This window comes from Trichomycterus rosablanca, chromosome 2, assembly GCF_030014385.1.
Source record: "Trichomycterus rosablanca isolate fTriRos1 chromosome 2, fTriRos1.hap1, whole genome shotgun sequence".
Classification (NCBI taxonomy): Eukaryota; Metazoa; Chordata; class Actinopteri; order Siluriformes; family Trichomycteridae; genus Trichomycterus; species Trichomycterus rosablanca.
Genome location: NC_085989.1, coordinates 7480498 through 7506845, shown reverse-complemented (window position 1 = coordinate 7506845; position 26348 = coordinate 7480498). Strand labels below are relative to the sequence as shown.

General features: G+C 39.5%; 1 protein-coding gene across 1 annotated transcript; it reads left to right on the top strand.

Moving 5' to 3' along the window:
• The first annotated feature begins 162 nt into the window (after positions 1–162).
• On the top strand, positions 163–26348 carry oprd1a (opioid receptor, delta 1a). The gene is made up of 3 exons (XM_062990007.1): positions 163–401; positions 23523–23878; positions 25819–26348. The coding sequence occupies exons 1-3, from the start codon at positions 163–165 to the stop codon at positions 26346–26348; spliced, it is 1125 nt and encodes a 374-aa protein (XP_062846077.1).

The window sequence follows — 26348 nt, the reverse complement described above, 5'->3', positions numbered from 1 at the left end:
ATTTTTAATTTTTTTGTCTGTTTCTTTATTTTTCCTTTTCTAGTTTTAAAGCGTGCGTGAAGAGAAAACTGAACTTATATTTATATTAGTACAACAAGTAAAACACCCCGAGGAGCGCATTACTCGAGCGCGTACGGTTTTGCGCTTCAGGGCAGAGTCACCATGGAGAGATCCACTGCTCCCGAAGCTGATTTTTCCGACTTCTCCCCCGTTATCCCGATCAATGTCACCTTTCCGTACGATGTGTTGGGCTTCGTCCCCGACGGAACGAACCACACCGAGCAAAATCCATCCAAAGGACCGGCGGGGTTGGTTATAGCCGTTTCCATTACGGCTCTCTACTCTGTGATCTGCGTGGTGGGACTGCTTGGGAACATCCTGGTGATGTATGGAGTGGTCAGGTAAGCCCAGGAGGGTGTATTTATGTTTCCTGAGTTTGTTTCAGATTTAGGATTTAGGATTTTGGATTTGAGTAGGCTATTGGCAGGGCTTGGAAGTATAGAATGCATTTTGAGAATGCATTTTAGAATACAGCTACTTTTCTCCTTAATATGACTGTTTTTAAACACTATTATTATATAATAGTAAATAAATATACAGATAGATAGATTGATAGATAAATAGATATATGTCGTTTTAAAGTATTAAATGAGTGTGCTAGTTGTCACTTTTTCAGCCCTCTTATTGTAATTTTTTATTCTTTATTTACAGTTTCCTTTTAAAATGTTGAGGTTTTCTAGTTACTTGAACATTGAAAGTGGCACAGGTTTATAGTCCTGGAGCCAGTGGACTCCCTGATAAAGAAAATCCAAAAGCATGGTTGTGTATTTTTTTGATCAGGCCAACACTGGAAATTTGTTCCTGTCATTTTGTGTCAGTACATGAGAAATGCCAGGGTCAGATTGACCTGTCCAGCCAAATTAAGGCTTCAGGCTTCAAATATCAGAGACTACATGGGATGAGACAGCCTGAACACTCCAGGTGCCATTTGGAAGTGTATTCTCAGGGCAGGCAGGTCTGTCAGGTCTGTGTTTGTGTTCGGATGTATCAGTTATTGTCTCTCAGACTGTTTCAGGTGGATACATACTGTGCTTCTGTTCTTCTAACATGATGGCTAGTTTCTTTGTGTTGGTGAGAGTGTTCAAGATGAAATGTCTGATTGTTTTTTTTTTTTTTTACAGTTGACCTCCTGTATGTGAGTGTGATTTTGGACACTCTGTTAACAAGTTCAGCTCAGTCTCTGTAGTGGTGGTGTTGGACTGGGTATAAGCTATTGGCAGGGCCTGGAAGTATAGAATGCATTTTGAGAATGCATTTTAGAATACAGCTACTTTTCTCCTTAATATGACTGTTTTTAAACACTATTATTATATAATAGTAAATAGATAGACAGATAGATCGAAAGATAAATAGATAAATAGATAGATGTCTTTTTAAAGTATTAAATGAGGGTGCTAGTTGTCACTTTTTCAACCCTCTTATTGTATTTTTTTATTCTTTATTTATATTTTCCTTTTAAAATGTTGAGGTTTTCTAGTTACTTGAACATTGAAAGTAAAATTGGACCTTTTTTGTCTTGTAAAATGGGTTTTGATTTTAAGTATAAACATAACATGATAAACATTTTATAATTAACAGAATCAGAATCAGATTTATTGGCCAAGTATGTGGATACACACAAGGAATTTGGTTCCGGCTGATGGTATTTCTCTAGTTTAAATACAGTATACAAGCAATGTATACCTTAAACATTAAACACAAATATATACAAACTATAAGACTATATACAAGCAATACATAGAAAATGTATGGACGTGTGCATGTATGTATGTACAGTATTCAGTGACCATTGTATGTATGTACATATAAGCAGAGGTACACGATATATGGTAACATACCAATGGCAATATACAGTGATATACAGATAATGTAAGCTAGCAGCGTGTGGAGACTGTTAAAACCAGTTCTGCATTTTTCAAAATAAATCCTGCATTTTTATGGTTGACCAGTGAATCCGTATTATACAGTATTTGGTCAGATATGCTGGACATTATATTTTAAACCCATGTTGCTGATCCCTTGCAACCATAACAGCCTCTTTTGAGAACACAAGATATTTCCCCAATTCTAAGCGTGTTTATGGGAATATGTGATCATTAAATATATTAAATTAAGCATTTTGAGGTTTGGTACTTTTCTGGACAATGAACAGTCCATTTCATACCCAATGTGTTTATTGGGTTTGCAATTAAGGCCACTGGAGTTCCTTTATATCCAATTTGTCAAACCATGTCTTTATGGGCCTTGCTTTGTGCACAGGAAGACAGTCATGATTTAAAAAGGGAGGCGCCTTTCTTAAACTTTTGTCACAAAGTTGGAAGCATATAATTCATTTTAGCATTTGATTATTAGATTAGATTTGACAGCTGTGCACTTAATCTATGTAAACATCTGTCAGTGAACAATTCGGAGAAGTATTATTATCTTTAGGGTGGTCAGGTGGCTGCAGTTGTGTTTGTAATGCTAGCCATGATATCGAACCCAAATACCAGTGGTACAATCTGCTGGCCTACATCTAGGGGCGGCAGCAATCAGTGGGTAGCACTGTCGCCTCACAGCAAGAAGGTCCTGGGTTCGATCACCAGGTGGGGCGGTCTGGGTCCTTTCTGTGTGGAGTTTGCATGTTCTCCCCGTGTCTGTGCAGTTTCCTCCCACAGTCCAAAGACGTGCAAGTGAGGTGAACTGGAGATGCAATATTGCCCATGGCTGTGTTTGACATTAAACTTACATTAAATCAGTAACTACCTGTTCTGTCATGAATATAACCAAAGTGTGTAAAACATGATGTTAAAATCCTAATAAATACATAAATAAACTGGCCTGCATCCACAGACATGATTGGCATGATTGGGTTGGGTGGGGTATGGTCGAAGCCTTGCGTCCATTTCACGGTGGAACTGGACCCACCTTGACCCTTAATAGGGTTAAAACGATCAGAAAATCATAACAAGGTCAAGATCATTTTCTGATTCTGATTTAAGATGCTGTGCATGAGTACCAATGGTTTCCATTCACACCTTACCTTTCACACCTTACCTTTACTCATTCTACCTCCAACTATCAGTTAGAGGTGAGTGCTTTGTCCTTGCATGAGTTAAGTCAGTCTCTTGTACATCAGTTCAGAGCAGCCTAGAAGCTGGGCTCATAATGCCTTGACTGAGAAGCCGTAAGAAGTTTCCTGTTGAGCAGAAAATAGAGGGGGATATAGCGCTGGCAGAAGCAAAGCTCTTGCTAGTTGGAACACCATGCTGTGCTCGAGCTTGTTATTCTTTTTATAAGATTGGAAGTACATGAAGTGACATTCAGCGCTCATATGATGCAAAATGTGATCTTTTTTTATTTAGTCGGTTAGGAATATTAGTAGAAAAAAACAAGGCTGTGTAAGGGTTAGTTGTACAGGACTTGAAAGCAATTGAAAAACAGCAATTAAGAATCGATTTTGTGCATTTCAAAATTAAACATTTAAGCCATTCTGCACTATCTATCGAGAACAAATGTCTGCAGACTGAGTGAAGGTTGTGGCTGAGCAGAGGATGTTACATAAAAGAAGAACATGACAGTCTTGTTGTCATGACGATAGTAATTGTTTTTCTCATGACGCCGAACCACTTTCATACTCGCACACATCAATTTTTGTGTTTTTTTTTTACTGTTTGTTTGCTTCACTTAATTAACCTTCTAAGTGAGTGATATTAGATGAGAAGCAGTGGTTTTATGGATTTGATGCCATTGTATTTCATAGAGTCTGTGAGGACACGTAGCCTAATGAGGTTCCCAGGGCTTTTAGAGAAAAAACAGCCCCACAACTTTACAGAACCTTCAGTATAATTAACTGTGGGCATCAGGTTCTGCTTTCTTTTGTCTTCTTTTTCTGTCATTCTTTTTATTTAAATTTTACATTTACATTTTCGGTATTTGGCGGAAGATTTTATCCAAAGCGACTTGCAGTACTGTGACAGTATTCTGTCTGAGCAATTGAGGGTTTAGGGCTTTGCTCAAAGGCCCAACAGTGGCAAGCTGGCAGTGGTGGGGCTTGAACCAGTGACCTTTCGATTACTAGTCCAGTACCTTAACCACTAGGCTACAGCTGGCCTCAACTGGCCTTTTTATGCCAAACTCATATTGAGTGTTGCCATAAAGCTTTTTTTTTTTGTGAGAACATGATTCCAGTCACAAGTTTAAAAGTTTAGCAAATTCCAAATTCTAGGTGCTTACGTTTATGGTTGGATGACAGAAGAGATTTTGGTGTTTTTTCCCCCCAATTTTCTCCCTAATCCAGTCGTATCCAATTACCCAGATTGTGTTACGCTTAACCCTACAGATACAACCCTCCACCACTGAATGAGGACCCTGACCCTCCGACACGTGTGCAGCACTGACTGCATCTTTTCACATGCACGAGGCGAGTTCATATGCGGATCAGCTTTGTGCACGGAGAGCCACACCCTGATCACATTATTCCTCGACTCTGTGCAGACGCCATCAACCATCCAGCAGATGTCGTAATATCAGTTATAAGTATCCTATCTGGCTCCTTCCCTGTATGAACAACAAGCCAATTGTTGTTCATATAGCCGGCCAGCCCAGCCAGATGGCAGAGCTTAGATTCGATACGATATATTCGAAATCCCAGCTGTGGTGTGCTAGCTTATTTTACAGCTGCACCACCTGAGGGACGATTTTCTTAAAACAGTAAAATATAAGTGGAAAATTGCTCCCGGTTACAATTTATTTCAAATAATTTCTAGGTGTGCCAATAATTTTGGTTTTATTAAAAATATTTTGTTTTATGAGGGATTTTTTTTCTCAGATTAAATTTAATTAATGTAAGAAATTTCTGATCCCTACTTTCCCAGTCACACTCAACAATGCCATATTTAACCACCAGAAAAAAAAACTCTCCATCGGAAACATTGTTGTGAAATGTTATCACTGTTCATTTTCACTTCTTTCTAATTACCTCTCATTAGCGATTTTACACATTTTCTGCCTCACCTCTTTCCTGTTATGAAATCTTCCCCACTGTGTACTGAAAATAAATTTCTTTGCCTTCTGCTTGTTGGCATTTTCACTCACTGAAGTATTTACTCCAAACTGCTAAAACATGCATATGCGGGTGTTGCTTGGGACATTTATGCACATCTTGTGGCTACAGCAGTTTTAAAGACCTACTGCATCCCAGTATGTTAACTGATGTATGGTGCCATAAATATATTATGTGTGTAATTACATCGTGTGTATATGCAGATATGCAATGTGTTATACAGGTGGGTCACATGACATTTACTGAGCAAGAGCATCTCATTTGATTACACATTGATGCAAAATGTGTAATCAACCTAGCAAAAACCTTAAAAGACCTTATACAAACAATCCAGCAACTACACAACAAAGAAAGCAAATTGTTGGAAATCAAATAATTACTTAAATAATAAATGTTCTCTTTAAGTATTCCAGTATTAAGGTCTAAAAATCTTGAGGTATTATTAACTTTTCTAGGCTTTATTGAAAAAAATAAAACATGAAAATGAGGAACATACAGCCATAACATTAAAACCACCTTCTTTCTACACTCACTGTCCATTTTATCAGCTCCACTTACCATATAGAAGCACTTTGTAGTTCTACAATTACTGACTGTAGTCCATCTGTTTCTCTGCATGCTTTGTTAGCCCCTTTCATGCTGCTCCTCAATGGTCAGGACTCTCCCTGGACCACCACAGAGTAGGTATTATTTAGGTGGTGGATCATTCTCAGCACTGCAGTGACACTGACATGGTGGTGGTGTGTTAGTGTGTGTTGTGCTGGTATGAGTGGATCAGACACAGCAGCGCTGATGAAGTTTTTAAACACTCACTGTCACTGCTGGACTGAGAATAGTCCACCAACAGCGCCCCGTTAGCAGCATCCTCTGACCACCAATGAAGATCTAGAAGATGACCAACTCAAACAGCAGCAATAGATGAGCGATTGTCTCTGACTTTACATCTACAAGGTAGCACTATCTAAAAGCTCCTACAAGCAGTCCAGCAACTACACAATTAAGAAAGCAAATTGTTGGATATCAAATAATTACTTAAATAATAAATGTTCTCTTTAAGTATTCCAGTATTAAGGTCTAAAAATCTTGAGATATTATTAACTTTTCTAGGCTTTATTGAAAAAATAAAACATAAACATGAGAGACATATAGGAGCTGTGAAATAAATGAAGGGTGTAAGACAGATTAGCTCATTTTCTTTGTAGTGCAGGACAGAACAGTGCTTGTGTATTACTTTGTTTATGGCGCTGTCATACTGTTAACTAACAGGATTCATTCTGTATTAATCATAATAAATAATAATAAATTGATTGTGTTCAGTGTAGGGGCAAGTAGTGCATTGAAGAAAAAAACTCATTTCAAACTATGATTACTTTTTAAAAATAATTAGCTCTGTAAATCATTATTTGTTAGCAGAGGCGGGTTTCCAGAGAATTATTCATTATCATGATCATTTATAAAGTGCATTTAGTGTGTAAATACACTGATCAGCCATAACATTAAAACCACCTCCTTGTTTCTACACTCACTGTCTATTTTATCAGCTCCACTTACCATATAGAAGTACTTTGTAGTTCTACAATTACTGACTGTAGTCCGTCTGTTTCTCTACATACCTTTTTAACCTGCTCTCACTTTGTTCTTTAATGGTCAGGACCCCAACAGAACCAACACAGGTATTATTTAGGTGGTGGATCATTCTCAGCACTGCAGTGACACTGACATGGTGGTGGTGTGTTAGTGTATGTTGTGCTGGTATGGGTGGATCAGACACAGCAGCGCTGCTGGAGTTTTTAAACACTGTGTTCACTTACTGTCAACTCTATTAGACATTCCTACCTAGTTGGTCCACCTTGTAGATTAAAGTCAGAGACGATTGCTCATCTATTGCTGCTGTTTGAATTGGTCATCTTCTAGACCTGTTGTCTAGCGCTGTTGGCTGGATGTTTTTAGTTGGTGGACTCTCAGTCCGGCAGGGACAGTGAGGTGTTTAAAAACTCCAGCAGCGCTGCTGTGTCTGATCCACTCATACCAGCACAACACATACTAACACACCACCACCATATCAGTGTCACTGCAATGCTGAGAACGATCCACCACCCAAATAATATCTGCTCTGTGGTGGTCCTTACCATTGAGGAGCAGCATGAAAGGGGGCTAACAAAGCATGCAAAGAAACAGATGACTACAGTCAGTAATTGTAGAACTACAAAGTGCTTCTATATGGTAAGTGGAGCTGATAAAATGGACAGTGAATGTAGAAACAAGGAGGTGGTTTTAATGTTATGGCTGATCGGTGTATAGTATACATTTAACGTATGAAAGTAATTGCTTTTATTATTTAAGGTGACCATACTTTCTAATTTTCCTGTACATATGAGGTGCTAATGATGTTTGGAATTTGAGTTGCTTTTTGGTTTCATGATGATTTTTGCTTTCAACAGTCATACTTATGCTTGCGTTTTTGAATTGTTTGCTTTGCAAAAGCCAGACAGATGGCAGGTTGCCGCTTGTGTGAAGACAATGGTGCATGGTGCAGAAACACTAATTACATTACTCACAGTTGAATTGCTGAAGTTCCAAAAGCCTCTGAAATGTATTCAGGGGTTGCAGAAATTTGAATAAGAAGAGATCCACTCTTCATATATCATTAGGAGGACTAAAAAGTGTCTAGTGTAATTATGGATATGATAAACCTTTCTAAACAAGGGGTTCAATTTGTTTTGCCCCCACACACTGCAGAAATGTCCACGACACTTGGACTTTGACTAGAAATGTTCTATGGTCACATGATACCAAAATGTAGCTTTTTGGTAAGAAACACTCAAACAAACCCAATGCCCAGTGTTAACTGTAGTGAATGGTCTGTAATATCGTGGAGTGTTTTCCATCCAATGGCCCTGTCAACCTTGTTAGGGAAGGTGGAATCATAGATGTCATGAAATACCAGGTCAATTTAAATCATGCCTCCAGCAAGAAATTCAAATTGGGTCATCATTGGATCTTCCATAGGGATAATGATCCAAAACATTTCCAGAGCAACATATATATGTTTTAATAAACACAAAGTTAAGCTTCTGCTATGGTCAACTATGTCCCCTGATTTAAACCCCACAGAATTCTTGTGGGTTGAGCTAAAAAGGAGAGCGCCCGAGAGAGGACCTAGGACCCTTGATGATTGGAGAGATATTATAAAGAGCAAGGGTCTCAAAATGCTCTGTATTCATGAGCCTTACAGGTGTTATGGTTTTAAAGATGTTTTATTGGCAAATAAAAGTTGTACAAAGAAATTGTGCCAAGAATTTTGGCACATGTGGCTTTGTTAAAAATTTGTATTAATTAATGAGGGATATTTATTAGTGAAATAAAGTTACCCTAATTAAAGGTTGGATATTTTTAGTTGTTTTTAATGTGACATTAAGCTTAGTGACTATACAAGACTTTTGACACCGACTGTGTGTATGTACACACCCCGTTTCTGAATGAGCTGAGACATTTTATAAAATCAATAAAACAAGAATAGCTGATTAGTTAAAACTGTTAAAAATGTAACAGACTAAAGTACAAAAACTGATTTTTAATGTGTTGCAAAATTGCTAATAATGTTGGTCTTTTACCATCTACTGTACATAATATTGTGAAAAGATTCAGTGAATCTGGAGATATCTAAGTCCGTGTTGGGTACACCACTGTTAAATGTGTGACATAGAATTAAATGAAACTGAGAAAAAATATTTAATATTTATAAGTACAAGCAATTTTAATAACCATGCTTGGGTGACTTAAAAGTTTGTGTTGGATCATTGTCTTGATGTAATGTCTAATTATTACCAAGGTTTAGTGTAACAATAGAAGGCATATCATTCCTCTTCAAAGTACCTTGGTCTTACAATGAATCTTTGATACCAGTCACAAGGTCAAGATGCAAAATCCTCCATACATTATCACTGAACCATCTCCATGGTTGTCCATGGGAATAGTATTCTACATATATACAAGGGCATCTGCTAAATGCTTTAAATGTAAATAAAATATTTTACCCTAACAATGTTTAATACAGTAAAAAGCATTACTCTAAGAAAAAGATGTTAGATATAATCTAATATAGTTACAGAACTCACTGGAGGAGGCTGAATCTCTTAGGTTTTGGCATCACTCCAGCTGAGCGACCAAATGGACATTGGCTTAAGCAGTATTTGTCAGTGTAGGTGATTTCTGAGTGCTGCATCGAGCTGGTCCTCTAAGAAAACTTGTTCGATCTTTACTTTAGCTTAATGTTAAAACCGGCCCAAACAACACAGACCTCACAGATGGCGTATCCTAATCTTTCTCTCAGCTTTTTTAATTCCACTCATAACCCAAATCCCAAATGTTCAGTTTCAGAAGTTCACAGAAAAACTGTTAATAATATAAGTTACCCTTATTAAATATTCTCTTATTTCTTATTATGCTATACACCGTCGAGGAAAAACATTATAACCACTGACAGGTGAAGTGAATAACACTGATTATCTCTTCATCACGGCACCTGTTAGTGGGTGGGATATATTAGGCAGCAAGTGAACATTTTATCCTCAAAGTTGATGAGTTAGAAGCAGGAAAAATAAGCAAGAGTAAGGATCTGAGCGAGTTTGACAAGGGCCAAATTGTGATGGTCAGACGACCGGTCAGAGCATCTCCAAAACTGCAGCTCTTGTGGAGTGTTCCCTGTCTGCAGTGGTCAGTATCTATTAAAAGTGGTCAAAGAAAGGAACAGTGGTAAACCAGCGACAGGGTCATGGGCTGCCAAGGCTCATTGATGCACGTGGGGAGCAAAGGCTGGCCCGTGTGGTCCGATCCAACAGACGAGCTACTGTAGCTCAAATTGCTGAAGAAGTTAATGCTGGTTCTGATAGAAAGGTGTCAGAATACACAGAGCAACAAGTCAGGGTGCCCATGCTGACCCCTGTCCACCGCTAAAAGCGCGAGGAAGAAGCCGCCTGGTCTGATGAATCACGTTTTCTTTTACATCAGGTGGATGGCCGAGTGCGTGTGCGTCGCTTACCTGGGGAACACATGGCACCAGGAGGCACTATGGGAAGAAGGCAAGCCAGCAGAGGCAGTGTGATGCTTTGGGCAATGTTCTGCTGGGAAATCTTGGGTCCTGCCATCCATGTGGATGTTACTTTGATATGTACCGTCTACCTAAGCATTATTGCAGACCATGTACACCCTTTCATGGAAACAGTATTCCCTGATGACAGCAGGATAATGCGCTCCGATCCATGGAGGCCCCACCCCGCAACTTACAGGAGTTAAAGGATCTGCTGCTAACATCTTGGTTTCAGATACCACAGCACACCTTTAGGGGTCTATTGGAGTCTATGCCTCGACGGGTCAGGGCTGTTTTGGCAGCAAAAGTGGGACCAACACAATATTAGGAAGGTGGTCATAATGTTATGCCTTATCTGTGTAAAGTAACAAGTAACATTTCACCATTTAAAAAGATCAAACTTGTATTTTTATTTAAATGACATAACACTGATATATCACTGGATATTAAGGCAGGGTAGAAGTAGGTAAAGTTGATCCAATTATTATAGAGCACAAGCCCACAAGCCCACTTTGCACTGAGGAAACCTTTTTTACCATCCAGCAGACTGTACAAATGAAGAGCCATCAGGCTGATTACAGGGCTAAGGCCAAGCTTCCCCGGGCAGAATGCTTTTTACATCTAAAATAATTTTTCACATGTACACTTGTTAGAAATAGAGTTAAATTGCAAACCAAAAGCAAGTAGACCTTACCATATGAATTAAGACTGGTTAAGTTTTTACACTGCTCATTATGATGATGTAGTATAGTATAGTGTCTCCAAAGTGAGCTGAACAGGGTTACACTCCATTACAGTCCATCTTGTCCAATAGAGGGGCATCTAGCTGTTGTTGAAAAAGTGGAAGGAAATGAGAAAATAAAAATGGCTTAATAATGACAGCATCAGTGATGGATGCTGTTATAAAGCTTGATTTGTTACTGCTACAAAACAGGTTGTAGTGAATTCATTTTATTTCTTATATTAGAACATAAATCTATAAAAAATAATTTAGAAATTCAGTCAGCACCTGAATTATAGTCACCTTTTCTGCAGCTTATTTATTACTTGATCATTTTTAACCATGGATGACTGCTGCATTTGTTATTTTGGTAAGCTTATTAATTAGGTATTGATTTTGTTTCAGTATTTTAAAATACTGGTTATTAGTAGTTTATGCATAGATACTTTCATAAATTGGAAAAGAATTGTTGCACCACCGCACACCGCCCATAATTTCCATCCTTACTGCATGTATTACAGAATTACAGGGAGGTGAGCGCCCTGAGACAAAGGCACCAGGTGTATCTGTGCACCTCAGATACATAGATTAGATTACCCCAATTGCAGGAGACTTTCCAAGAAACAAAGGAAAATAATATTAACCACAGGAACAAAATAATCAAAACTAAACACAAGAACAAATAGATAACAGATGACAGCTTTGTGGAAACTGTACCACTGCATTTCACAGAATTAGTTGCTTGGTGCAACTTACACCGATCAGCCATAACATTAAAACCACCTGCTTGTTTCTACACTCACTGTCCATTTTATCGGCTTCACTTACCATATAGAAGCACTTTGTAGTTCTACAATTACTGACTGTAGTCCATCTGTCCATCTCTGCATGCTTTGTTATCCTCCTTTCATGCTGTTCTTCAATGGTCAGGACTCACCACAGAGCAGGTATTATTTAGGTGGTGGATCATTCTCAGCACTGCAGTGACACTGACATGGTGGTGGTGTGTTAGTGTGTGTTGTGCTGGTATGAGTGGGTAAGACACAGCAGCGCTGATGGAGTTTTTAAACACCTCACTGTCACTGCTGGACTGAGAATAGTCCACCAACCAAAAATATCCAGCCAACAGCGCCCCGTGGGCAGCATCCTGTCATCACTGATGAAGGTCTAGAAGATGACCAACTCAAACAGCAGCAATAGATGAGCGATCGTCTCTGACTTTACATTTACAAGGTGGACCAACTAGGTAGGAGTGTCTAATAGGAGTGGACAGTGAGTGAACACGGTATTTAAAAACTCCAGCAGTGCTGTGTCTGATCCACTCATACCAGCACAACACACCTAGCGCAAATTACCACAGTGACCTTTGTTAAAAGTGGCAAAACATAGCCCAATAAAAAGCGTTTGATTAAAAATGTTATTCTCATAAAAATTTTTTATTCGTGATTAAAATTTTAACGTGTTAATTGCACAACATCCCTAATAAATAGTGTTTTCCTATATAGTTGTAATTTGTCATACAGCTGTATAATAGTAATTACTTTAGCTGTGCTGTGCTGGAGCTGTTGTAACAGCTGAATTTTCTCCATAGGGATCAGTAAAGAAATCTTATTTCTTTACTACTCAATTTACACTTACAATATACATTTTGCCTTTTAATTAACAAACTCAAAAAACATGTTTTCAATTTATCATTATAAATCATTAGGGTAGAATAGTGTAGATGGTAAAATTGTATTTATATGTTATGGATATGAAATCCTTAACGATAAAATGTAAAAATGTAGATTGTCTTAATTTAGATTGTCTTAATATTTACTAAATCTACTGTATATACTAGAATCTACTGTATATACTAGAACAGTGCAGTACACGTTTTTGATAAATAACCAGTTGCTCAAGCATTGTTTGTAGGAGGAAAACATTTGTAATTTTTTTTTTGTCACTCAAGGGCAAGAATGCATGTGTTACTTTGATGGATAAACCCCAGCTAAAATAAAAAAATAAAGATTTTAGCCATAAAGACTTATATAAATATATTTGTTTCTACACTACAGACATCTGCGCAAGATGTGGAAGAGACTGTCATTCCCGTATAGGACTGACAAGCCACAACCGATGCTGCAAAATTGAACAGTGCACAACTCCATAGTCTCCCGAGACTGACGGATGCCTATTAATTAATTAACACTACAGATTTCCTGCCTCCTAATAACACATTGCACACATATGAATCAGTACAGAGAGAGCATATTTTTCTCTTTCTGTCATGCGGTGTGCTACAGCGCTGTCAGATACAGGCTGATTCATACTCCAGGGGCTGATTTACCCAGAGTGACCTAATGTGTGTGCTGAACACAAATCTCACTTCAGTCAGTCAGTCAGAGTTTTATGATTTTCATAAATTGCAGGCAGGTGCAATTGAACTGGTGAACTGACTGATTACAAACTAAGATGGCTTCCACATTGCAAAAAAAAAGGCATTTCAGCTAAATTACTTGGACCTTGCAGCACAATAATACGAGTTGCCATGGGACCAACTGATGTGGCGGCAGATGAGCGTGGTTTTAAGCACAGGCACATTTTGATATAAAAATGTATATATAAAACAAGCACATATATGAGAATGTATTGGAAAACATTGAAAAAATTGTAATGTTCATAACATATGCACAATATTTCTGGGTGTAGTGATATCTTCTACCTATTGTGGAGCACATTTTCATTCACATACGAACAATTGCAAAGTTACTAGGCATGATGCTACTATGCATTTGTGATTTTTATAAAACTAAAAACAATGGTACAACCTTCATCACTGCTTTGCTTAACCGTAACTTTGCAGACAGTTCCGTGGTACATTTATATAATGGGGTATAAGTAGTGGTAACTGTGTAATAAAGCAGTTCATGATCTATTAAAACTAAGTAATGTATAGTTCAGTTGGGAAAACAACTTTAACATTAGATGATAATAAAAAAAGCAAATAAAAATTATTGTATAAACAGCTTATATCTGAAATACTAATTTACAACTGGACAAATTGTTAATGCTAGATTACTAAGTAAAACTTCAGCCAAATTGTATATTGCTGTTAACTACTGTGTGTATGCAGATAGTGTACTAATACTGATAAAATTCTATTCCACAGACCAAAATCCAAGCCACACCGATAACAGCAGCTTTTGTTGTGTCTAGGATTGGGTGGACACTTCCATAACCCCAAAAAAGGGGACATCAGACTCCAAAAAAGAGGACAGTTGTTAGTCAGGATAGTGTCTACAGCACATAAAATTAAAACTCTATTGATATAATTGTGATATGCAACCAAATTAGCTAGAAAACTGCCATACTGGTGAAGGTTCTACTCACCACATTTGAAGTGTACTTTAGTACAAAAAGCATAAAATTAATCTTTCCTACTGTTTGAAATGAAAGGGTGGTGGGCCGACCACTCAGAGCTGTACGTTGTAATTAACTAGCATTTCAGGGCTGGACTTTCTACAGTAAAGTGGTGGACGTCCTCACGGAAAGTAGTGGCTTCTGACACGTTCGTAAGCCAGTGACAGGCAAATTAGTTAATACATATAATTATTACATATTACATACAAATATGAATCGTTACAAGAATCCGGTTAGCTTCAAAAGGACAAATACGTGTCCGACCAGGCATTGGTCCAGACAGTGGACAGGCAGATCGGTCTGTCCACCCTAAAACCGGACATATGAATAATATTTATTCACTAGATATTTATTTACAATATATACAAATTATACACAAAGAAAAACCACAGCTGACAAGAAAGAACTAAACAGAGTGTATGCTAAAGCTAACCGTATCAACAAACCTAAAGTGAATGCTAATGCTAATGATAAACAGAAGATATATAAACAAAAACCTGACTTTACATCTACAAGATGGACCAACTAGGTAGGTGTGTCTAATAGAGTGGACAGTGAATGGACATGGTATTTAAAAACTCCAGGAGCGCTGCTGTGTCTGATCCACTCATACCAGCACAACACACACTAACACACCACCACCATGTCATTGTCACTGTAGTGCTGAGAATGATCCAACACTTTCTCCAATACCTGCTCTGTGGTGGTCCTGACCATTGATGAACAGGGTGAAAGCAGGCTAAAAAAGCATGCAGAGGAACAGATGGACTACAGTCAGTAATTGTAGAACTACAAAGTGCTTTTATATGGTAAGTGGAGCTGATAAAATGGACAGTGAGTGTAGAAACAAGGAGGTGGTTTTAATGTTATGGCCGATCAGTGTATGTACAGAATTAGAACTTGAATAACATAAATCTACTAGAAGAAATAAAGCAAGGAATGGAGGAGCGATAGCTCATGGGGAGGTGCAATGTTGTGAAAGAGTAGTGGAAAATAGATCCACCAAGTCTTGGCGAGTGCAGTTTGTTAAAGCTAAATTGGTTACACTCTAAAAATAGTGAATTTGGCCTATTACTTTTTTTCTTTTTCTTTTTTACAACATTCAGAAAGGTTAATTGGGTAGGAGTAGTATAAAGATGGCCAGGTCATGTTGCTGTATGACACACAGTCCTCCAGCTGTGCCATAGTGCCACTCTATATGTTTACCCTGCACAATGACAATAAAGTTGAATCTAATCTAATCTAATCTAATCTAATCTACTGTATATTCTACATACTATACTCTGTATTTAATTATAATAAATAATGAAAACAAAGATAAATTATTATATAAACAGACTATATCTAAAACACTGATTTACGCCTGGACAAATTATTAATGCTAGATTACTGAGTAAAAATTCTTTCAAACTGTACCTTGCTGTTAACTACTGTTACCCCTTTTCCACCGACACGGATCCAGCTCCGTTCCGGTTCGCGAACTTGATTTTGAACCGATTCTGCGTGTTTCCACCTAAAAAAGAGGTTCCAGACAGCTATCTATCATTCTAATCTGGCACCACAGAATACTTGGTTTTGCAGCGCGAACCGTGACATCATCTGTGGGCGTGTCAAAGTGTAGAGGTTTGGGTGCTTTCATATGAGAAGCTGTTAAACAGCTTTGGCGCTAAACTTTCATCTTTTAAAGTTCACCTGATTAAATTTTGAGCCAGTTTGCCGCTTATATTCACTGATATTTTTAAAGAGATGAATTGTGTGATATGACGTGGTAAAAGCAACCCAGACAGTATAAACGCTTAACGTGAAAAATAAAGCGTAACGTGGCTTGTTGTACTAAAACAATGACTGATGAATGTGTGCAGTACAGAGCACTTATAACCAGTAATAACTGAGAGAAATGTAGTGTTTCTGTGTCGTACTTTTAGATTAGCCACATTAAGCCACGGGTTTTTTTTACCGAAGCTTTTTTCGACTCCCCCAAGAAGCCGATTTTCAGAAATTTTTCCCCCCGAGCTGTATAACCACCACACGTGAAGTTAATACGGCTGAACACAGATACAGTGTATCACAAAAGTGAGTACACCCCTCACATTTCTGCAGATATTTAAGTATATCTTTTCATGGGACAACACTGACAAAATGACACTTTGACACAATGAAAAGTAGTCTGTGTGCAGCTTATATAACAGTGTAAATTTATTCTTCCCTCAAAATAACTCAATATACAGCCATTAATGTCTAAACCACCGGCAACAAAAGTGAGTACACCCCTAAGAGACTACACCCCGAAATGTCCAAATTGAGCACTGCTTGCCATTTTCCCTCCAAAATGTCATGTGATTTGTTAGTGTTACTAGGTCTCAGGTGTGCATAGGGAGCAGGTGTGTTCAATTTAGTAGTACAGCTCTCACACTCTCTCATACTGGTCACTGAAAGTTCCAACATGGCACCTCATGGCAAAGAACTCTCTGAGGATCTTAAAAGACGAATTGTTGCGCTACATGAAGATGGCCAAGGCTACAAGAAGATTGCCAACACCCTGAAACTGAGCTGCAGCACAGTGGCCAAGATCATCCAGCGTTTTAAAAGAGCAGGGTCCACTCAGAACAGACCTCGCGTTGGTCGTCCAAAGAAGCTGAGTGCACGTGCTCAGCGTCACATCCAACTGTTGTCTTTGAAAGATAGGTGCAGGAGTGCTGTCAGCATTGCTGCAGAGATTGAAAAGGTGGGGGGTCAGCCTGTCAGTGCTCAGACCATACGCCGCACACTACATCAAATTGGTCTGCATGGCTGTCACCCCAGAAGGAAGCCTCTTCTGAAGTCTCTACACAAGAAAGCCCGCAAACAGTTTGCTGAAGACATGTCAACAAAGGACATGGATTACTGGAACCATGTCCTATGGTCTGATGAGACCAAGATTAATTTGTTTGGTTCAGATGGTCTCAAGCATGTGTGGCGGCAATCAGGTGAGGAGTACAAAGATAAGTGTGTCATGCCTACAGTCAAGCATGGTGGTGGGAATGCCATGGTCTGGGGCTGTATGAGTGCAGCAGGTGTTGGGGAGTTACATTTCATTGAAAGACACATGAACTCCAATATGTACTGTGAAATACTGAAGCAGAGCATGATCCCCTCCCTCCGGAAACTGGGTCGCAGGGCAGTGTTCCAGCATGATAATGACCCCAAACACACCTCTAAGACGACCACTGCTTTATTGAAGAGGCTGAGGGTAAAGGTGATGGACTGGCCAAGCATGTCTCCAGACCTAAACCCAATAGAACATCTTTGGGGCATCCTCAAGCGGAAGGTGGAGGAGCGTAAAGTCTCGAATATCCGCCAGCTCCGTGATGTCGTCATGGAGGAGTGGAAAAGCATTCCAGTGGCAACCTGTGAAGCTCTGGTAAACTCCATGCCCAGGAGAGTTAAGGCAGTTCTGGGAAATAATGGTGGCCACACAAAATATTGACACTTCAGGAACTTTCACTAAGTGGTGTACTCACTTTTGTTGCCGGTGGTTTAGACATTAATGGCTGTATATTGAGTTATTTTGAGGGAAGAATAAAGTTACACTGTTATATAAGCTGCACACAGACTACTTTTCATTGTGTCAAAGTGTCATTTTGTCAGTGTTGTCCCATGAAAAGATATACTTAAATATCTGCAGAAATGTGAGGGGTGTACTCACTTTTGTGATACACTGTATATGTGGAGCTTTTAGACTGGATTTGATGGTTATTTCACACAAATGGATGTTCGTGTCGTGGAACTTTAGTGATGTTTTATTGCTCAAGCCGAGCGCTGAGCAAATCGGCTATTTGCTCCTAAGGGCCACGGTGAGAGCAAAGCGCAAAAAGCTTCTCACGTCAGTGAACTAAAGAAAACAACAACTGCGACAAACACGTCTACGTCTTCTTGACACCAATAGTTGAGCGATGCTTTTTGCATAAAAACAAACATCTGTAACAACAGCACTAATGCTCGCAGGTAACCTACACGCTCCTCCTTCATGTTCCTACTCTTTACTTTCTTTATGTAATGCCAACCGTTGATGATGCAGGCTTGGTTCCCAAAAACTGGTGGAAATGCGGGTCGGTTCTCTACAAAACACCAAGGTTTGAAGAAACCTAAACAGAACCGGTGCAAGAACTAGGGTTCTTTTGGTGGAAAAGCGCTGTGTGTGTATGCATATAGTGTAACATTAATTCATTTATTCATTTTCTTAGCCGCTTATCCAATCAGGGTCGCGGGGGGTGCTGGAGCCTATCCCAGCTTTTCAATGGGCACAAGGCACACAGTAACACCCTGGACGGGGCACCAGTCCATCTCAGGGCAGACACACACACACACACACACCCGTTCACTTATAGGGCAATTCAGTGTGTCCAATTAACCTGACTGCATGTATTTGGACTGTGGGAGGAAACCGGAGCTCCCGGAGGCAACCCACGCAGACACGGGGAGAACATGCAAACTCAGGACCTTCTTGCTGTGAGGCGACAGTGCTACCCACTGAGCCACCGTGCTGCCCATATAGTGTAACAATACTGATTAAATTCTATTCATTAGTTCTCTAAAAAAAGTTGCACAGAGACCAAAATCCAACCACACCGAACTTGTTTCGGATGTGTTTTATATGTGGTAGTGCCCAGGAGGCTACTTAATTGGGTATGAGTTAAATAAAGACGGCCAGGTCATGTTGCTGTATGACACCTACTCTTCCAGCTGTGCCATAGTGCCACTCTATATCCTGTTTTAAATAGTAGAAAATGGCATTTTGACGTAATGCCAATTGTGAAAAACTCAATGAAATATAACAACTAGATGTCATCAGTAATGCAAAGTAGCAGTGTCATTAGTCCAGTGCTCCTTTGTGGAGAAAGATCTGTTTGCTAATGATGGAATAAACATGAGTGAGTAAGTAACAATGCAGGTGCTTCACATTTAAAATTCACTCAGGGGCTGAATACTTAATAGGGCGCTGTATACTGATGAGCTGTAATCTGTGCAATTTCAGTGCTTTCATACAATTACAATGTTTCACAATGTATGAAATGATGTCAGTAAAATCTTGGCTACATTTTATGGCACTTTCATGATATCCTGTATTCTCCATGTCAGATTATACAATAAAGATTGTCTAATAACAGGTCTACAGTGCAAGAAAATTACATTCTTGCACTGCGAAATTACATTCTGCTTGCATTCTCAATCAGTGCTTGCCAAGTATCATGCCAAAAATGGGGTTGTGTAAACAAAAACAAGCCCTAGGCACAATAAAGCCAATGTTAAGGTTGACAAAACACAATTAAAAAGTCATTTAACAGTTGGGAGTTTGTGGCTGGATAAATAAGGTGAACGTACACGTTTAACACATTAGCCTGTGTGGTAACTGGGTATGTGGTTGTACACCGATCAGCCATAACATTAAAACCACGTCCTTGTTTCTACACTCACTGTCCATTTTATCAGCTCCACTTACTTGCAATGCTGCTGGAGTTTATAAACACCTCACTGTCACTGCTGAACTGAGAATAGTCCACCAACCAAAAATATCCAGCCAACAGCACCCCATGGGTAGCGTCCTGTGACCACTGATGAAGGTCTAGAAGATGACCAACTCAAACAGCAGCAATAGATGAGTGACCGTCTCTGACTTTACATCTACAAGGTAGACCAGCTAGGTAGGAGTGTCTAATGGAGTGGACATGGTATTTAAAAACTCCAGCAGCACTGCTGTGTCTAATCCACCACCTAAATAATACCTGCTCTGTGGTGGACCTGTGGGGGTACATTGAAGAACAGGGTGAAAGAAGGCTAAAAAAGTATGTAGAGAAACAGATGGACTACAGTCAGTAATTGTAGAAATACAAAGTGCTTCTATATGGTAAGTGGAGCTGATAAAATGGACAATGAGTGGACTAGACAGCAAATTCAGAAGATTTCAGGTGCTCAGGGAACATTTATATTTGTCAGAGGGAAGTGGGAAAGTTTAATTTAAAGCAGTATAATAATCGTCCCATTAGGATTATAAACTGGTGAAGGAAATTGATACAATCTTTTTAAAATCTAAACACTGTTAATGATTGATAATTAAATAAATAAAGTTTATTAGGTCTATTATATTTTTATTTTTTATTACAAAAGAGTCTGTGGACCATGTTTGCATAATAAAGTTTGGATACCCCTGATTTAGTGTATGCAATACCTAAGGGAGGGCAATAACTGTTGAAAGATCTAACACCAATGTGTCCTGTATTTTGTATAGGACTTTTGCACTCAAGTTTATACATTTTCTTCTCATGAATACTTTAGTCTCATTAGTAAAGTAGTAGTAGTTCATTCTCATTAGTAAAACTAAGTTATGTTAAATGAACACTGGCTGGAAATACCAATCACTGCCAATTAGTTTCTGTTTCCAATTAAAGCCCTTCCACTCATAACATAATGTTCCTCATAACATCTGATTTAGCTGCGCTGCAGGTAGCTCAGCAAGGTCATTATGTCAGATGTGTTCATTCATTACTCTTCCCACTTTCAAAGTGTGCTATTGACAAACCTTTAATTAGTGGCATGCTCGCCTCTCTGTCAGTCGAAGCTGCGGGTGAGCCAGCAGTACAGCTCCAGCTGATCAATGTTCGTAAACGTGTGACTGACCTGGTTGTAGTGATCAAGGATTGCTGATGGAGCTAAATGGAAACAGATAAATTGCTCAACCTGTAATCCTATGTAATAATTGAAATGTCTAGCTAGTCTGTTCTATAGCAACATAAATGCAAAGACAAAAGTCATGTCAAATGTATTTATATAGCGCTTTTTACAATGGACATTGTCTCAAAGCAACTTTACAGAATCCAGGACCAACAGACCAAAAAACCCCTATTGCAACCCGAGGGCGACAGTGGCAAGGAAAAAACTCCCTTAAAATTACAGGAAGAAACCTTGAGAGGAGCCAGATACAGCAGGGACCCATCCTCTTTGGGTGGCCTGGAGGATACTTCAGATAAATAGGATTTACACAAATCATACGAACACAAAATTAAATTGAACTGAAAGTTATAACTAGCAAAAAAAATAATTAGAGTTAATTAATTGGACTTCTTCATTGTTCAGTCCAGTCTGTGATGAAGTCCGTTGTAAGTTCTGGACATTTTTGGTGCAAACAGGTTTCCACCCCATCTAGCAGGAGCAGCATTGTTGGCACTGCAGTTTCGACTTGCAGTCTTTAACCTCGAGAGGGTAAACAGGTTTCCGTCAGAACCACCTCGGGGTAAAACAACAGAAGATGTAGTTACAAAAGCAAAATTTACTTTTATTTATTTTTGGGGGGGTTAAACTTGCTTCACAAACATTTGCCTGCTAGCTTCGTAACGTTAAAACTTAGCACCCACCTTCTGCATCCTCATGAAACGAGGAACTCCAATGGCCTGCATTAAGGCCCAAACTCAACCCCAAAGAACAGCTTTGGAATAAATTGAAACATCAACTGCAAGCAAGACCTTCTTATCCTCTCACATGTTTTTTTAACTGTATGGGCATGAATTCTAACACAATGTGTATTGATGCCTATTTGGTTTGGGCTTTGTGCTGCAAGTAACTATTATGCTGGTATTGTTTATATTTACATTTTCGGCATTTAGCAGAGGCTTTTAACCAAAGCGACTTACAGTTCTGTGACAGTATATTATCTAAGCAATTGAGGGTTAAGGGCCTTGATCAAGCGACCTATTGATTACTAGTCCAGTTCCTTAACCACTAGGCTACAACTGCCCTTTATACATTTATGCCCTTTATACTGCCCTTTATACGTTTATACACTTTTTATGTCGTATTTTGCACAGAACAATACAATCTGTTTACCAATGACTGTGCCCCTGTGCTCAAAATGAGCTCTATAAAGACAAGAACTTGAATGACCTCCACAGAGCCTTAACATTAACCCCATTAAACACCTTGGGATAAACAGGAAAATCAATAATGAGCTATGTTTATTTGCCTAAACCATTGCTTGACCTCTTCACAAATCATTTTACTTAATAAACATACATTACCATCGACCACAAAATCAGAAAAATAAAGGCTGTGATACCTATAAAGTGGGTGCCAACTTGATATTAATATACACTGACCGGCCATAACATTAAAACCACCTCCTTGTTTCTACACTCACTGTCCATTTTATCAGCTCCACTTACCATATAGAAGCATTTTGAAGTTCTACAATTGCTGACTGTAGTTCATCTGTTTCTCTGCATGCTTTTTATCCTGCTTTCACCGGTTCTTCAATGGTCGGGACTCTCCCAGGACCACCACAGAGCAGGTATTATTTAGTGTGTGTTGTGCTGGTACGAGTGGATCAGACACAGCAGCGCTGCTGGAGTTTTTAAATACCATGTCCACTCACACTCTATAAGACACTCCTACCTAGTTGGTCCACCTTGTAGACATAAAGTCAGAGATGATCGGTCATCTATTGCTGCTGTTTGAGTTGGTCATCTTGTAGACCTTCATCAGTGGTCACAGGACGCTGCCCACGGGGCGCTGTTGGCTGGATGTTCTTGGTTGGTGGACTATTCACAGTCCAGCAGTGACAGTGAGGTGTTTAAAAACTCCATCAGCGCTGCTGTGTCTTATTCACTCATTCCAGCACAACACACACTAACACACCACCACCATGTCAGTGTTACTGCAGTGCTGAGAATGATCCACCACCCAAATAATACCTGCTCTGTAGTGGTACTGGGAGAGTCCTGACCATTGAAGAACAGCATGAAAGGGGGCTAACAAAGCATGCAGAGAAACAAATGGACTACAGTCAGTAATTGTAGAACTACAAAGTGCTCCTATATGGTAAGTGAAGCCGATAAAATGGACAGTGAGTGTAGAAACAAGGAGGTGGTTATAATGTTATGGCTGATTGGTGTATGTTTACGTTATTTGCTATAAAATAAAAAATGTGTGGTAAAGAGGTTCCCTAGGTTTTAATCTAATGGTTGGAACTTATATTAAAATAATATTCCATGTATTTGAATAGTACTTCAGGTTACCCTAGCAAACATAGTACGCCAAGCCAGAGAGAAGGTGGGCAAGGCTAGACTAATGTTTGTTGGTAGTAAAGGTAGTTTTACTGTCATTTAAATTAACAGAATACTTTTTTATGTAAATTTCTATGTAAATTAACAGAATACTTTTTTGACTCTTCTGTGCAGATATACCAAGATGAATACTGCCACAAACATCTACATTTTTAACCTAGCCCTAGCTGATGCACTGGCAACCAGCACGCTTCCCTTCCAGAGTGCTAAATACCTGATGAACACCTGGCCTTTCGGTGAACTCCTGTGCAAGCTTGTCATAGCCATCGACTACTACAACATGTTCACTAGCATCTTCACCTTGACAATGATGAGCGTTGATCGGTACATCGCTGTGTGCCACCCAGTGAGAGCGCTGGAGTTTCGGACGCCAGTCAAGGCGAAGATCATCAATGTGTGCATATGGATTCTCTCTTCAGCTATTGGAGTTCCAATAATGATCATGGCAGTCACCAAGGTGACTGATCAGGGTAAATAACATTTAATTGTATTGTATATGCATTGATAAGGAAAAGTTTGTGAACCCTGCAGAATTATCTGGATTGCAGTGATAATCGGTTACAAGCGGTGATCTTCATTCAAGGCATAATAATACACCAATAAAATGATAATGTAAAACATAGTGCTTTTTTGTTTTGATAAAATACACAAATTAATCATTAACATTATACACTGAACTGGCATAACATTATGACCACCTTCCTAATATTGTGTTGGTCCCCCTTTTGCTGCCCAAAGAGCCCTGCAACTGTGATGCACTGTGTATTCTGACACCTTTCTATCAGAACCAGCATTAACTTCTTCAGCAATCTGAGCTACAGTAGCTCGTCTGTTGGATCGGACCACACGGGCCAGTCTTCTCTCCCGACGTGCATCAATGAGCTTTAGCTGCCCATGACCCTGTCGCCGGGTTTACCAATGTTCCTTCCTTGGACCACTTTTGATAGATACTGACCACTGCAAACCGGGAACACCCCACAAGAGCTGCAGTTTTGGAGATTATCTGATCCAGTCGTCTAGCCCTCACAATCTGGCCCTTGTCAAACTCGCTCAAATCCTTAGGCGTGCCCATTTTTCCTGCTTCTAACACATCAACTTTGAGGAAAAAATGTTCACTTGCTGTCTAATATATCCCACCCACTAACAGGTGCCGTGATATAGAGATAATCAGTGTTATTCTTATCACGTCAGTGGTCATAATGTTATGTCTCGTCGGTGTATGAACAACACTGCACTGGATCAGTGTTTTCTTTGATGCAAGAATGAAATAAAATGTATGACCAGAAGAAAACTATCCCCACGGTCAAGCATGGAGTCAGGGATGATATGTTAAGATATTCTGCAGAAACTGACAATCTTGACCGTGTAATTGGCTTCATGCATTCAGTCCTGAAATATCCTGAAGTGTGACCTTCTCATTTTCCAGGTTTAAATCTTATAGAAAAAAAAATTAAAGACAACAGTTGTAGCATGAAAGCTATCAACCCTAATGAGCTGGAAACTCTTGTATGAGAAGAGTGGGCGAAGATTACACAAGAGAGGTGTCAGGAGCTTGTTAGCACAGAATGGTTTATTGGAGGTTATAAAGGGCAAAGGATGTTCCACCAAGTACTGAGGATGAGGACTGAATAATATTGCACATGAATGTTTTTCATTTAAATGTCTACTTATCAAAATTGCCAGTATGTATCAATATACACCGATCAGCCATAACATTAAAACCACCTCCTTGTTACTACACTCGCTGTCCATTTTATCAGCTCCACTTACCATATAGGAGCACTTTGTAATTCTACAATTACTGACTGTCGTCCATCTGTTTCTCTGCATGGTTTGTTAGCCCCATTTCATGCTGTTCTTCAATGCTCAGAACCCCCACATGACCACCACAGAGCAGGTATTATTTAGGTGGTGGATCATTCTCAGCACTGCAGTGACAATGACATGGTGGTGGTGTGTTAGTGTGTGTTAGTGGCTGGATGTTTTTGGTTGGTGGACTGTTCTCAGTCCAGCAGTGACAGTAAGGTGTTTAAAAACTCATTCAGCGCTGCTGTGTCTCATCCACTCATACCAGCACAACACACACTAACACACCACCATCATGTCAGTGTCACTGAAGTGCTAAGAATGATCCACCACCTAAATAATACCTGCTCTGTGGTGGTCCTGTGGGGGTCCTGACCATTGAAGAACAGCATGAAAGGGGGCTACCAAAGCATGCAAAGAAACAGATGGACTACAGTCAGTAATTGTAGAACTACAAAGTGCTCCTATATGGTAAGTGGAGCTGAAAAAAAGGACAGTGAGTGTAGAAACAAGGAGGTGGTTTTAATGTTATGGCTGATCAGTGTATATGACAAATAAAGGCATTCTATTCTTAATGATTAATTTATTTTTATTATTTTAACAGGAAAAACAGTCTGCACACTGAAGTTTCCCGATCCTGACTGGTACTGGGACACAGTGACTAAAATCTGTGTCTTCATCTTTGCATTCGTGGTGCCAGTCCTTGTCATTACAATCTGCTATGGGCTGATGATCCTTCGCCTCCGGAGCGTCCGTCTTCTCTCTGGCTCTAAGGAGAAGGACAGAAACATGCGGCGCATAACTCGCATGGTACTTGTTGTGGTCGCAGCCTTCATCATTTGCTGGACACCAATTCACATCTTCATTATTATCAAAACCTTGGTGGAGATCAACCAGAAGAATCCCTTTGTTATTGCCAGCTGGCATTTGTGCATTGCCCTTGGCTACACCAACAGCAGTCTAAACCCAGTCCTGTATGCCTTCCTCGATGAGAACTTCAAGAGGTGCTTCAGAGAATTCTGCCTGCCATTCCGTACAAGGGTGGACCAGAACAGCCTGTCAAGAGCAAGGAACGCCACCAGGGAACCAGTTTCAGTCTGTGCTCCATCGGAGGCCGAAAAGAAGCCGGTATGA

What these genes read in the sequence shown, in the direction of transcription:
- oprd1a (XM_062990007.1), top strand. Translation starts at nt 163, where the DNA reads ATGGAGAGATCCACTGCTCCCGAAGCTGATTTTTCCGACTTCTCCCCC. An exon ending in GTGATGTATGGAGTGGTCAG is followed by an intron (nt 402 to 23,522) that starts GTAAGCCCAGGA and finishes TCTTCTGTGCAG; the next exon opens with ATATACCAAGATGAATACTG. An exon ending in CACCAAGGTGACTGATCAGG is followed by an intron (nt 23,879 to 25,818) that starts GTAAATAACATT and finishes TTATTTTAACAG; the next exon opens with GAAAAACAGTCTGCACACTG.